Raw genomic sequence first — 13,156 nt, forward strand, 5'->3', positions numbered from 1 at the left:
ACTTTATTAGAGTTTAAGTCCAGGAACAGGAGGTAAGCTATCTGATCATTTGTTTGAAACAGTGAACTCTGAGCCGTGAAATTAGTTTAATAAACTGCTAATTAGGTTAAAAAAAAATCGTTGGTGTACATTCAGTTCTTACTTTATTTCAATACAGCTCAGGAAGGAGAAAAGCACTGACATGTTTCTGAGATTTAAGTGATGTGATAACAAGAAATACTCATATGAGTCATGATAAGTAAAAATGTTCAATTTAATCAGGTGAAATCAAGAAAAAAAACAAGGGTGTCAATGCTGTCACAGCTTCATGAGCGGGTACCTGTCTGTTAGTCCCAGAATACATCTTGGAGGATACAAACTTAAAAAAAAGACTGATACGGAGAGGGAAGGACAAGTAGTCATGGCCGGAGGTTCAGAATCGCCCTGAACGCTCTCTGTCTCTGGAGCGACGCCTCTCGTGGTCACGGCCACCTCCTCCTCCACCTGCTCCTGCTCCTCCTCCTCCTCCTCCACCACCACCACCTCCTCCTCCTCCTCCTCCAACACCACCTCCCCGACCTCTGTCTCTGGAGCGAGATCGTCTCTCTCTTGATCGGGAACGAGACCGATGACGGCTGTGGAAGAGCAGAAGTGTAGATTATAAATACAATGACATTAGTTGAACAGGTGGGTTTTCCTCAGTGTCTCGGTGTAAAGGTAGTGAGTAAGTTCCTACCCCTTCCTCCGGCGCCCGTAGAGCTCTCTCCTCAGTTCACGTGAGATGGGCTTCAGGTGCATGAAGTTACAGAAGCCACCACGAGTACATTCCCTGTGGAGAGAGGACAAATTCAAAAAGGACGTCATGAGATAAGATTCACATTTGAGGTATAATAACGTCAACAGCAAACAAGTTATATACAGCAGCTACAAGAGAAAACAAGTTTGTATATCCTGACATTGAGAACTTAAAAAGAAATCAACATGAGCTTAATGACAGAAGATTAACCAAGACCATCGAACAATAGAAAATGGGGTGGGAAAATGCCATATTATTAAATAACTGGAGTATTTCATATGAAGTCAACGTACATCCAATAATAGAAAACCCAGAGAGATCTACTGCAGTTCCCATGTAGTGATAATAGTTTCATTACTGAGATACCCAAAATGACCAGATTCTCATCATTGTTTAAGAGTATCATATTTACTGTTTCCCTCTTTGGATGTAGCACTGTAAGCTAAACTTTTGCTTGTTAAATAACCTTCTAAAACAGTCAATGACCTCGACCTCAGCTCGGAGCACTCACCCCATTTCATACTGGCGACAGCAAGCTTCTCTGAAGTCTGTGACAGGAGAGAGCTCAGCATGGATGGGCTGCCCGTTAAACCACCGGTTATTCAGGTCAATCACGGCCTTCTCAGCGTCCTCTTCATAACGGAACTAGAAATATAAAAGACCAGCAAGACACATCAGTCTCTGTATACAAGATAAATACAGTAATGGTGACTTCATTTGCTTTTAGGCCTGACACTCACCTTTACGTACACATTTCCGACTAGGTGGTCCCCGAGGTTGTCACATACGTTCATCTCCTCCACTTCTCCATATTTTTCTTCCATCTCTGCGAAGACCTCCTGAAAGGGTGGAAGAGAGAAATGAAATAAAATGTTATTTGTTTCACTGCAATGAAGAGTTGGTCCATAAAAGGACCTGCTTGAAATTTTAGGAAATAATTCACAACTTTGCTTTCTGCAGTTAAATTTGTTTGCCACCTTTTTGAATGCTGTAATTCAGCTACACAGCTGCTGTTCAGCAACCCCACAGTTGCATTGTTTAGGTCGCAGGAGAAGAATAACTGGATCTGGATGTTTGATCTTTATTAACCTTTATTTGACTGTGAAGGAACTCTACTTTTGTTTATACTCCTGAAAGATGCCACTTCTCTAAATCTTTTTAGGACTCAGATAATACAAAACTTGGTGTTTTCACATTTGCTAAATGGCACCACTGTCCTTATACCTATGATTTTCTTGTAAAAACTTTTAAAGTGATGTGTTTATGGTTTGAGAAAGAGCGACACTACATGAAAAAACCTCCAGAATGATGTGAATTACCTCAAAAAACTCGTCATAGTGCTCCTGCATCTCCATGTCACTGATGGCACCTGGTGGTTACAGGAGAGAAAAATAAATAAACAGATATCATTTATATTTCTGCAACATATTAAATTCCAGAGAAGGCTAGAAGGAAAGGCAGCGGTTTTGAGTGACAAAACATAGGTTTATGATTAGAGAAAGTTATATTTCTGTCACAAAGCTCCGTCGTGGGTTGAAGCACTTACAGGTGAGTCCATCGGCAGACTGGGCACTGTTTTGGGGGTTCCGGTAAATGTTCAGGAGGGCAATTGTCTGTAACACAAAAATACACATTTTTTAGATGCAAAGGACATGGAAAACTGTCAAAATACAATAATTAAATGAGACTGGTAAGAAAATTAGGTGTAAGCGTAAATGCAAGCACAGAACAAGACATGATCGATGAAGTTCTGTCCAGGAGCAACATCCTACCCCACTGTGTTTATTAGTGTATAAAGACAAAGCAATCTAAATTACAACACCACTGATATTACTTGTCTATTTCCATACTTGTTGTTCAAAAGGCTTAAGGCTACAGAATCAATGTATCATCATTCAGTGTACAGCTTGGTAACCAAACCCTGTCTGTGTTTTTAAACTGAGCAAACATCCCCGAAGGGATAAGTGTTTTAAAGTGAAATCACCAGTTACTGAATACTTGGTCGGATTTTTATTCCATTTCACAGTTTTTTCCTGGTATGTACATTAACATTGTTTACAATTATTATTATGAATATTGTTTTTCAAACAGTAACTGAACAGAAAAAAAGAAAGTCACAATGATTATTTTTTGTAAACATAGAAAGAAAGGATTCAAAAACACTGAGTAGTATGTTTGTAATACAAATGTGCAACTAGTTCAAATTAACTGAGTGTTTGTAAAACCCATACACTAAAAACTAAGCGGTAGATACCCTGTCAGCCCTAAATTAACCCATAAGTTCCATTAGATAATAGAAAAATAAAGTTTAAAAGGTTTATTGATACCAAGTAATTACTATTATACAGCAATGAAATCGTAGGGTTAAAGACAGAAGGACAATGTTACCTGGCTGAAAGTTGGCTTATTGTGCAATCTGGAGCAGCGGTCTCCATGTCGACAGGCACCAATTTTAAAATAAAAAGAGCAGTTGACCCTGGGGAAAGAGAAAATATGATCACAACGAGAAAAGGTAAACAAAACTGTTTTCATGGGACTTAAATCTACATCTTATGCCAGTATTTACATGCAACTTCAATTTCCCCCGACTGAACCTACAAGTGACACAAACAGTGGAAAGTTAACTTTACACTATGGTTTCAACTGCAATGAGTTTTGGGAACTTGAATCCTTGGTCCTCCCTGAACTCTGGCAGGTTAACAGACATTGTTCTATTATAAACACCCATAAGCGACCCATATTTTCAAGCCGTATATTTTCCTGGAAATAAGCAATTTCCTAAATATTTTTATGAATTCCCCTCTCAGTGTGTATGCAGTCTAATTTTAGTCCAATAACAATATGACCTAATGTTACCTGGTTAATTTCCACTCATTGCTTTACATTAAACCTGATTTATTTAATGGTACAATCGGTGAGGTTCATCCCATCAGATATAGCAGTCATCTAGTCTCATTATCTCATTCATACTGTTTCCACTGTGTACATAAAAACAAGTCAAGTGGTATATATTTGATGAAACGCTCGTGGAATATAATGTATATACAAAAACTTACATTTATCCAACAGTACAACGGTAATACTTATGAGTTTCATTTGTGAAAACCAGCCTGTGTCGATAATCCTCAAGGAATCATTAAAATCATCCATCATTTTAAAATCAATTGTTTTCTGTTATCAACCAACAATGAATGAACATGAAAACTGCATGAACAAGTTGTTATTTGCTCAGAATCTAGTCTTATTTACCCTTCAAACATTTTGAGTTACACTGAATGGATGAATGAATATATGGGGAGAAGACATGTTGGGAGGAACAGACACTGAAATACTATAAGTTTAGTAGTAGTACAACAGCGTTGCAGGATATTTCCAGCATTGGATGTACACCTGGTCTCACTTGTTACTTTAGGTTTAGTAGACTTAATGTAGCAGTTGTGATCAGGAACTAGTTTAATCTGAATAACGCGACGAAGTCGCCCTGCTGGTCCGTGTGTCTCCCGGTGGAACAAAGACGGGGATAGGGTTCAAAAAGTACCTAGCATTAGCTTAGCCTGACTCAAAGGTCGATAGAAGTCACTGGGTCGCATATACTTGAAGTTAACTGAGTAAGAGAGACTATTCATTCAAAAAAATGTAACTCGTTGCGAACACTCCTCCAGATGTTACCGGAGCTAACGACGGTGGCGCGGTATTTTCCTCGGGTTAGCATGCTAGCACTGTTAGCTATAGCCAGCGTGTCGCTTCCAGCCATCGAAACTAAACACCACACACAAATTAATAAAAGTCACAGAAGCCGTAGTAAGAGAAACACAAAAATGTGTGAAAACATCAATTAAATCAGCGTTAATCACTTACTTATCTTTCTCTGTCCCAAAAATGGACGCCAGGTACTCTGCCATCTTGGCCGCCTGCGTTCACTCAGCGGCGGCAGCGACCCAACTTCCGCTTCAACTCCTTCAGAATAAAAGCACGATCTTTACTTGCATGTACCAACACACTTTGCATTCTTGCACAAAACCTTCAACAATTATATTATCACTTAACAATTTGCTGTGTGATCAAATAATTACATGTGCAATGAATGTTATCAAACTAGAGTTCAAACATTATTTGAGTTAATTAACATGTACAAATACAATGTGTAGTACTTGCTGGTAACAGTTGTACTGGTTTATAGTGTGCATGTGTTGACTTGCAATATTACATAAATATTAATTGTTGAGCGCAATGTCTGCAATTCACTTCATCCGTGTTTTAATTAAAGTGATCAAAAAGACATTGTGCATCAGAAAAGTAAGGTATTTCTCCCCAAATGTTTTTATTACATTTGAAGTAATAATTAATGTATTAATGCAACTTTTCTCCACTGGTTAATACACATTATATCCATGAATCCATCCACTAGCCTGGGTTGTCCTCACGCTATCATTTGAACTTTACTTTTTAAAGAAAAGTATTATTGTTTGAAAACTTGTTTTACCAGATGACTTAAAGTTATCATTAAATCATTATGGTTTAAGAGAGAAAGTTCTATTTGGACCATTCTCGATCTTTTATGCGCTGAAATTAAAGTACTGTCGTAAAACGTATTCATCTTTACTTTAACATTACTCTGAAAGCCACAAAAAAAATTATTCTGAAGGTGACCCGGAAGTATTCTAAAATAACGTTTACTTCCGCCTTTAGTGAGACTTTCAAAACAAAAGCCGAATCCATGCTGTACATTTTGAAATGCCCATTAGAATAATTAGTCCGTTTGGTGTCCTGAAATACCCAGAAAAAGAACATCTGGTTTAAGCATTCAGTAAATGCAGTTATTAATACATAATAGTTAAAATATTGTAGATTTTAATGTGGATATTTAAACTTGTTCATGGTAAATTATAAGCTGCTACGATTCATATTCATGTGTTATAGAGTATAGCTTTTTCTGGGCCCCTTTTATGGTCCATTAAATATTTTACAAATCCTTGGGACCCCCCCAGGAGCAACATTTTGACCATGAAAATAAAAAAACATTAATATTTTTTTCTAATCATAAATGCCACATAGTAGACCACTTTTTTATTTTTATAAAAGATGTTTATTTCATAAACCTGATTCTTTCAAGAGGAAATATCAAAAGACAAATATAACAACAAAACAACAGCATAACATGAACAGATACTGGAATTTTCATTTGATAACATTGGCTAGTAGAATAACAAATTCAACAGCGGCTGATTCAGTGCCTAAAAAAAAAAATACAGGAAACTGCATTTTAAGGCAAACAAGGAACTTGTTGGTTTTTAACGAGACGTAAAGTGACCAACCAGAATAGTGCGCATTCGTGTTACCATCAAAGTCTTACGAAGACATTTAACAAAAGTATTAGAAACCAAGGGTGTTTTTCTTTTCCGTTTGTATACTAGCTTTAGTAGGGAAGGGGGCTATCTCTTTTCCTTTGCATGTATTGTACTACAATCATATACATGTGTACATGGCTGTATAGGTATGTGTGTGTGTGTGTGTGTGTATATATATATATATATATATATATATATATGGCCTGTTTGTAGCTGCTGTTTTCACCATGTCTACATGTCACTATTTTGTATGTTGGTTTGGGAAAAAATGACAAACAATTTGAGAGACTTCTGTTTGAAATGTGTATTAACACCAATAAAAAGAGTTTTGAAAAAAAAAAAAGGAGCCAGGGGTGGGTTAAAAACCAGATAACAGGCATCTGCCAAGGGCCCCCAGGAGCCCCAAGGTCCACTGGCCTGTGTGGGAGTTACAGAGGGAGGGACCCGTGCCATTTTACCACGTAATTTTGTAGAGGCCTGTGTGAAAATCCCCTTTTAATAAGTTGTAGGATGAGAAATCTCCCTCATCCTGTTGTGAATATTTTAGACTGCTTATATTTGACATGAAGGTTTATTATAGATTTAACACACACACACACAATTCTAAAGATAATAAAAATCACTAAACTTAACGTGTAGTTTGCACAGCATGCTGGTTACTTGGTGGAATAAAATGGGATGTTTGTGTTTAGCTTAATGAGAACTGAATTGTGGGTAATCAGTTTAAAATGGGTGACACAGAAGTGAAACCATGTTGAGCTACTTTATTAAAACCACAAAAAGTTGATCTGATGGACACATGTTTGTACAAAGAAAGGGGGGAAATGTGTAAAAAAAAAATCAAAGTGCAAGTTGAGATAAAGATGAAGTTCCCTGGAAAGATTCAGTGTTTTTTGTTTTAGTTTTAACTTGAGTGATGCCAGTTAGTCTCCGCCCTCCTCACTGTGTCTGTACTTCACCAAATAACTTGCATGATACGACTCGACTGTGTGAAATTTGGCTGCTTATCCACCACAGTTGAACTCTCTACATCTCTGAGGGCCTGGTTTTAAACAGGTATGAATACTTCCACAGACACGCGTGTTTGTTTGGAGAGAAACTACTGAATCGTGCTCATGTACGTGGTCGTGTTTGTCGTGCTCGGACTCTTCCCGCTGTTTTGTAGCTCGCTTGCTAACTAGCTAGCTAGATGTTGTTGGTTCCTAGTTAGCTTCGTGGGGTGAGGCCGAGCCAGGAACAAAGCTAGGCTAACACTGACGTCTCTCGCCACAACTACGATATACTTCCCGTTATCTGAGAAGGAGAAATTAATTAAAAAAGTTAGTTACGGTACTTCAGCGCTAGCCAAACATGCTAACAGTAAAGCTCCCGGGGCGCTCACCGTCACAGCCACAAACAGCGCGTTCACATCCGCAGACGATAAACTCCGCTTTGGTTTTTAGTACATACTTCTGTTTAGTCCCGGGTGGTGTTTAGCTGGAGGTCGTTCCGGTGAGTTAGAAACATTTCACTCGGTCTGCGGTGTTAGTTTCCCCCGCATAAGTTGCCTCTTTGCATCGGACGCGGCTGCTCTCGGAAGTCTTGCGGCGCTGTAAACCTTAGCCAGGATTTCCGGCTCCTTTCCATTTGCCCTATGCTGTTTTGTTTCCGTTTATTCTATTTCCGTTTCAAAACTTTTCTACGCACAGAGTTAAATTGTGCCTTATCGGACATTTGTTTCGCGGTTATGATTTCGCGGCGCGGTTATGGGATAGTTTAACCGCTGTTTAGCACGTCGGGAGCGGGGCTTGTGTAACAGGGCTGCCTCGCCCCCGTGGAGCATTTGCTCGCTAAATCTAAGCTAACTTGGTTCACCGCGGAACAGCTTCACTGCGGTGACACGTGTCGCCCGGTGTGTAAATATCAGCGGGATGTGTTTTCTTAACATGTGTGTGTGATGTACATTCATGTGTGGTGATTGTTGTTGCTCACTAATGGCCTACCGTCTGGCCTTTAGACGCCAGAGCCTCGCCCTCGAGTTGGCTAACGTTAGCAGCCGCAGCAGTCACTGAACTGTGCCTCACAGCCAATGAGGAGTCGAGGCTCAGAGGCCTTTCTATTATTACTATCACTACTAGTACTAATACTGCAGTGATTATACCGCTGTGTTGAGTATTGAGTAACACTTCACTCGCTGTCACAAACTTCAATGCACAAGCCCCAATCTGTTTATTATTTATTAAATTATCCTTTTAAATGGACTAAAGAAACTTTGTTGGTGTTTATCAGTCGTGTTTGCTGCTTAGACTTCCAAATAGACAGATAGATGTAATTTATTGATCCCAAATTGGGAAATCATTGTGTTACAGCAACATGTCAAGGGCATTGTACATAGAGCGAAGTAGCAATAAAAGGATATGAAGAATTAAAATAGTTAAAAATAGAATGTTATAAACATAAAATGTACAACAAATTTTACATACTCCCTAACCAAATGATACACAATAAAATACTAGAATACACAGTAAAGTACTAAATAGAGTGCCATGAGTGTTGTTTTTATTTTAGTTAATCTAAATATAAAAACATTTAAGTATGGTGTTGTTACTGGCTACTGGAGGGAGGTTCAACAGATGTGCAATGCAGTTATGCTCTGTTTTAGGGTGAGGTACAGTGCAGTACATATATACAGTGCAGACATACATACATTAATTGATCAACCTCGGATTTGTAAAACAATAGTTACTACAACCTAAACACTCAAATTTAGAGCTATGCAATAATTTGATTAATCAATTAGTATTAGATTGATTTATTCAGTATGATTACTAACGTTTTCTGATTCTGTCACATATGAAGAATATTTTCTTTTCCTCATTTGAAGACTGTTGTTTTGAAGCTGCTGTTTATGGTGTGACTGTTTTTTGTTTAGTGTTTTACAAAAATATCAAAACACAACTGTTTAATTGTTTGTGTATGTCCTGACAAGTGGCAGTTAACCATCTCTTTTATTACTTTCCAACAGCTTGGCTCTCTGCATAAAACAGAATGTCTAAAAGTGAACCAGAAGAGATGATAGAGATCGAGATCGATGAGCGGGAGAAACAGGCGTGCCTGGAGGAAGGGTACGCATAATGGTTATTTGAGGTGCAGATTCTTGCACATGCAGTAACTGCACATTAACAGTTCTCTTTTATTCTGTAGTGTCGAGGAGCAAACGATCACTGCATCTGATTTGATTCAGCAAGACATTGACATCAATGAGCCCATCGGAAATTTGAAAAAGCTTCTGGAGCCACGCATCCAAATATCACTGGATGCATATGAGATCTGCCTGCAGGATATTCAGGTAATGTGATGTGTGCTGCTTCTGTCCAAAATGTGCATTTCAGAGCCTATCAAGATCCCTTCATGATCTGATACATTTGTTTCTGTTGCCTGAAACACATGTAAAATGCAGGCCTGATAGTTGTCGCTTTCACTGCAGAGTATGCTGAGTCGTCTCTCTCTTGACTTCTGTTGTGTACTCTTTTTAGCTTCACCCGGATCACAGCCTCTTTGATCAGGGGGTGAAGACGGATGGAACAGTGCAGCTCAGTCTGCAGATTATAACCAAAGCAGGTACTCATCTAAACCACACTGACACAATTCTAATGGAACATTTCAGAGATCAGCAAATATACAGTAACGTCTTACTGCTTGTGTCCAAATGTTAATTGTTTGTGGTTTGTCTTTTCTCAGGTGAGGAGAAGCTGAACATTTTGGAAATTGTGAAGCCAGTAGAAACAGTAGAAGTGGTGATCGATCCAGATGCGGCAGGGGATGAGGGTACTCTGGTTGAGGAGGGTCAGCTGATTGCTGTGGACAGGTCCGGCCTCTCTGATGAGACCTCAGAACAGGTGACACGCTGGGCGGCAGCACTTGAAGGCTACCGCAAAGAGCAGGTCCGCCTGGGCATACCATATGGTGAGGAAAGTCTTTCTTAAAACCTTCACTGTGATGAAAAACAGTTCTTAATGTAGTGAGACATAGAGGTGGATGTTTGTAAATGAGGTGTCTCTCTCTCCCCACAGACCCCATGCTCTGGTCAGCTGACCAGGTGATCCACTGGGCTGTTTGGGTGATGAAGGAATTCAACATTGACGAGATGGAAATCGGCAGTATTCACATCCCAGGTAGAGACCTCTGCGGCTTCAGCCAAGAGGAGTTCCTTCAGAAAGTGCCTAATGGAGAGATACTGTGGAGTCACCTGGAGCTCCTACGCAAATGTAAGTCAGATGGTGTGGTTGTCCTACTCTTTGACAGTGTGTTTAGAATTGAACAGAGATAATGCAAAGTACAAATTTGATCTCATCTGTGCAGGAAAAGTCAAATTGAATTTGTCCCTTGTTTATATTTCAGATGTGTTGGCAAGTCAGGATCAGTCTGGAGGAGACGCAACAGTCACAATTGATCAACGTAAGTGTTCCTGTGAAAAATCTGCTGAAATGTATGAGTTTTATATTTGAAAAGTCTCTTTTTCTTGCCCACAGGGAAGCAAGGTGATTCAAAAACTATAATATTTGAAGGAGGGACATTTTTCTATTTGTTTCATTACCAATGCAAAACCAGACCTGATCAGTTAATCGAAAAAAAAATAAACCAGCAACTATTTTGATAAAATCATTTAGTTATCTTTCAAGCAGTTATGCCAAATACTCTAGTCTCAGCTTCCCACGTTATTTTAAAACATATGATGAGTAATTGCATAGTTTTGTTTTTGCATTGTAGGCCAGACGAAATTAGCCCCTGAAAATAGTGATGAGCATTTATGAAATGAAACTGTTGGGAGACTGAATTGGTAATGAAAATAGTATTTAGTTGCAGCTCTAATGAAAATGTATTAACTTTCCATTTCTAACTTTTGCCTGTGTATCTCCAGCTGTGCAGATCATCCCAGCTCAGGTGAGCACACCCACGACCATAAAGGTAATGAAGCAGAGTCGTGGTCCCAGAACTCCACGTATCTCAGGTGGAGAGGAACGCAGCTCACCTGGCAACCGCACAGGTAGTACACACAAATGACAAAATTATTCGCAAATTAGTTTTCGAAATATTTGTTTGCTGCAACCAAATGCCACACTCTCCAGTGCAGTGTTTATTGATGGCAAATCTATTATTTTAAGTGTATTTCAGTTTATCTTGAATTCTGCATTTGTCTGCTGCCAGGTAACAACGGTCAGATCCAGCTGTGGCAGTTCTTGCTGGAGCTGTTGACAGACAAAGATGCGAGAGATTGCATCTCCTGGGTGGGAGAGGAGGGCGAGTTCAAACTCAACCAGCCTGAACTTGTGGCTCAGAAATGGGGCCAACGCAAGAACAAGCCAACGATGAACTACGAGAAACTCAGCCGAGCTCTCAGGTTTGTCTCTTCTGTTTATCTTTTATAGGGGTACTGTGTCTTCCATACAGTCAGGGGACTCAAATTCACAGCAGCAGAGGCTGAGACATCTGGACCTTTAGTCACTAACACAGGTCAAGCTCCAAAAACAATGACTGCTACAATTTGTTTCAAACTACCTGTTTGTGCCCACAGCTGCAAACTGGAGTTTGTAAACTCTCTTTTAAAAATCTGTAGGACAGATATTTAAGATGATGCCAAAACACCTCGCATGGAGAAGATATGATACAGCTGTTTCTGAGGAGTTAAGGAGGAGTTTTGTGAGACCTCTCACATAAGCACATTAATGGGAAACTCAAATACAAAACCCACAGCGCAACTGCAAAAGTCCCACAATGGAAACACAACCACAATGGAAATGAGCAACAACAGATGTTGACAATGAAACAAGCACACTTAATTACTGCAGTCAAGTCAGTTGCCTTTTAAAATGTGATGCTTGTCTATTTGAGGTGTTACGATATAGATGCATTCTTCCTTTTTGGGCACTTCAAGCACCTGTACCGTAACACCTGAAGTAGACAAGCATCAAATTCTAAGCGTCAGGTTGCTTGTCCAGATTTTAACAAACTTCCATTGCATTATGATTTTGTTTCAGTTGTGGGGCTTTTGTAGTTGTGTTGTCACTTAAACGTTTGTGTTGTGGCGTTGCATTTGGGTTTTTCATTAATGAGATTGTGTGAGATATCATGGCGACCGTAGTTAACTGATATTCATGTCTGGTGGACTGTCCTTTAACTTTCTGTGTGTGTGTGTGTGTGTGTAGGTGGCTTGTTGAAAAACGTTTTGAAAACATGACCTGACTTGTTGAACTTGATGATGCCATTGTGTGATTTTTATTCTCACTGTCACATTTTCATTCAGGTATTACTATGACGGGGACATGATCAGCAAAGTGCAGGGCAAGCGCTTCGTCTACAAGTTTGTGTGCGACCTGAGGACTCTGATTGGCTACAGCGCTGCTGAGCTCAACAGCCTGGTGACAGAGTGTGAACAAAAGAAACTGGCACGCATGCAGATGCACGGCATGGGTCAGCCCATCACTACAGTGACCTTGGCAACCACGACACTAGACAAGGACAGTTGAGGGAGGCCGCGTTACAGCGCCCTCTAGCTCCTCCGCTGACGAGAAATCAAATCCAATTTTGTTTGACAGAGCTGTGTTCACTAAGCACAGAAATGCAAAGCTGATCCCTGATCAGTGTGGATTAACAACTTTGGTAATGTCTCTGCAGTTTAAGTCCAATTAGACTGGGGCAGGTAAAATGTTTGTTTTTTTGCTTTAATTCTAACCAAGAGATGCGTGTGCAGGTCAGGATGAGGTGCAGGATATGTGTGATTATTGAATGATGCTGTTGTGCATGTGACTGAATGTTTGAACATGTGACTGAAGAACCAGCTTTGTGTAATGTGTTCCTCGTCTATAGCTAAGAATCGCTCCCACTGTATATACTGGTACTTCATGTTTTTTGATAGCCCCAAGGGCAAGTGTATTTTCATATTTTCCATTTATAGAGGACCCGTTTTGTATTTTATTTAGTGGTTGTTCCCTAAACTGTTGGACCCTTTTTTGTCCACTAGGGGGAATAAAGCAGCAAGCATTTTTTCTTAACG

At 39.6% G+C, this 13,156-nt stretch overlaps 2 protein-coding genes across 4 annotated transcripts; one reads left to right on the forward strand and one right to left on the reverse strand.

Moving 5' to 3' along the window:
• Positions 1-235: 235 nt before the first annotated feature.
• Positions 236-7,711, reverse strand: u2af1 (U2 small nuclear RNA auxiliary factor 1). The gene is made up of 9 exons (XM_035173829.2): positions 7,573-7,711; positions 4,634-4,732; positions 3,164-3,251; positions 2,322-2,388; positions 2,095-2,144; positions 1,516-1,614; positions 1,287-1,420; positions 716-808; positions 236-614 (listed from the first exon to the last, which is right to left on the reverse strand). Exons 2-9 carry the CDS (start codon positions 4,675-4,677, stop codon positions 413-415), a joined length of 777 nt encoding a protein of 258 aa, XP_035029720.1. The 5' UTR covers positions 4,678-4,732; positions 7,573-7,711; the 3' UTR covers positions 236-412.
• Positions 7,023-13,154, forward strand: gabpa (GA binding protein transcription factor subunit alpha). 3 transcript variants are annotated; one of them, XM_035173826.1, is made up of 10 exons: positions 7,023-7,179; positions 9,128-9,227; positions 9,307-9,451; positions 9,639-9,723; positions 9,844-10,068; positions 10,176-10,370; positions 10,504-10,560; positions 11,024-11,149; positions 11,311-11,503; positions 12,407-13,154. In XM_035173826.1, the coding sequence occupies exons 2-10, from the start codon at positions 9,151-9,153 to the stop codon at positions 12,627-12,629; spliced, it is 1,326 nt and encodes a 441-aa protein (XP_035029717.1). In that variant the 5' UTR covers positions 7,023-7,179; positions 9,128-9,150; the 3' UTR covers positions 12,630-13,154. The 3 variants fall into 3 exon arrangements, with proteins under 3 accessions (XP_035029717.1, XP_035029718.1, XP_035029719.1); XM_035173827.2 differs by lacking the exon at positions 7,023-7,179 and adding an exon at positions 7,223-7,614; XM_035173828.2 differs by lacking the exon at positions 7,023-7,179 and adding an exon at positions 7,863-8,014.
• The last annotated feature ends 2 nt before the right edge of the window (positions 13,155-13,156 follow it).

The sequence above is a fragment of the Hippoglossus stenolepis genome, chromosome 13 (assembly GCF_022539355.2).
Source record: "Hippoglossus stenolepis isolate QCI-W04-F060 chromosome 13, HSTE1.2, whole genome shotgun sequence".
Classification (NCBI taxonomy): Eukaryota; Metazoa; Chordata; class Actinopteri; order Pleuronectiformes; family Pleuronectidae; genus Hippoglossus; species Hippoglossus stenolepis.

Bases quoted from the DNA above. Each gene is read 5' to 3' on its own strand.
- u2af1 (XM_035173829.2), bottom strand. From the start codon at position 4,677: ATGGCAGAGTACCTGGCGTCCATTTTTGGGACAGAGAAAGATAA. The intron at 1,615-2,094 runs GTAATTCACATC...CCACCCTTTCAG, and splicing joins ACTATGACGAGTTTTTTGAG to GAGGTCTTCGCAGAGATGGA. The intron at 615-715 runs GTAGGAACTTAC...GCTCTTCCACAG, and splicing joins TACGGGCGCCGGAGGAAGGG to CCGTCATCGGTCTCGTTCCC.
- gabpa (XM_035173826.1), top strand. From the start codon at position 9,151: ATGTCTAAAAGTGAACCAGAAGAGATGATAGAGATCGAGATCGATGAG. The intron at 9,228-9,306 runs GTACGCATAATG...TTTATTCTGTAG, and splicing joins CAGGCGTGCCTGGAGGAAGG to TGTCGAGGAGCAAACGATCA. The intron at 11,150-11,310 runs GTAGTACACACA...GTCTGCTGCCAG, and splicing joins CTCACCTGGCAACCGCACAG to GTAACAACGGTCAGATCCAG.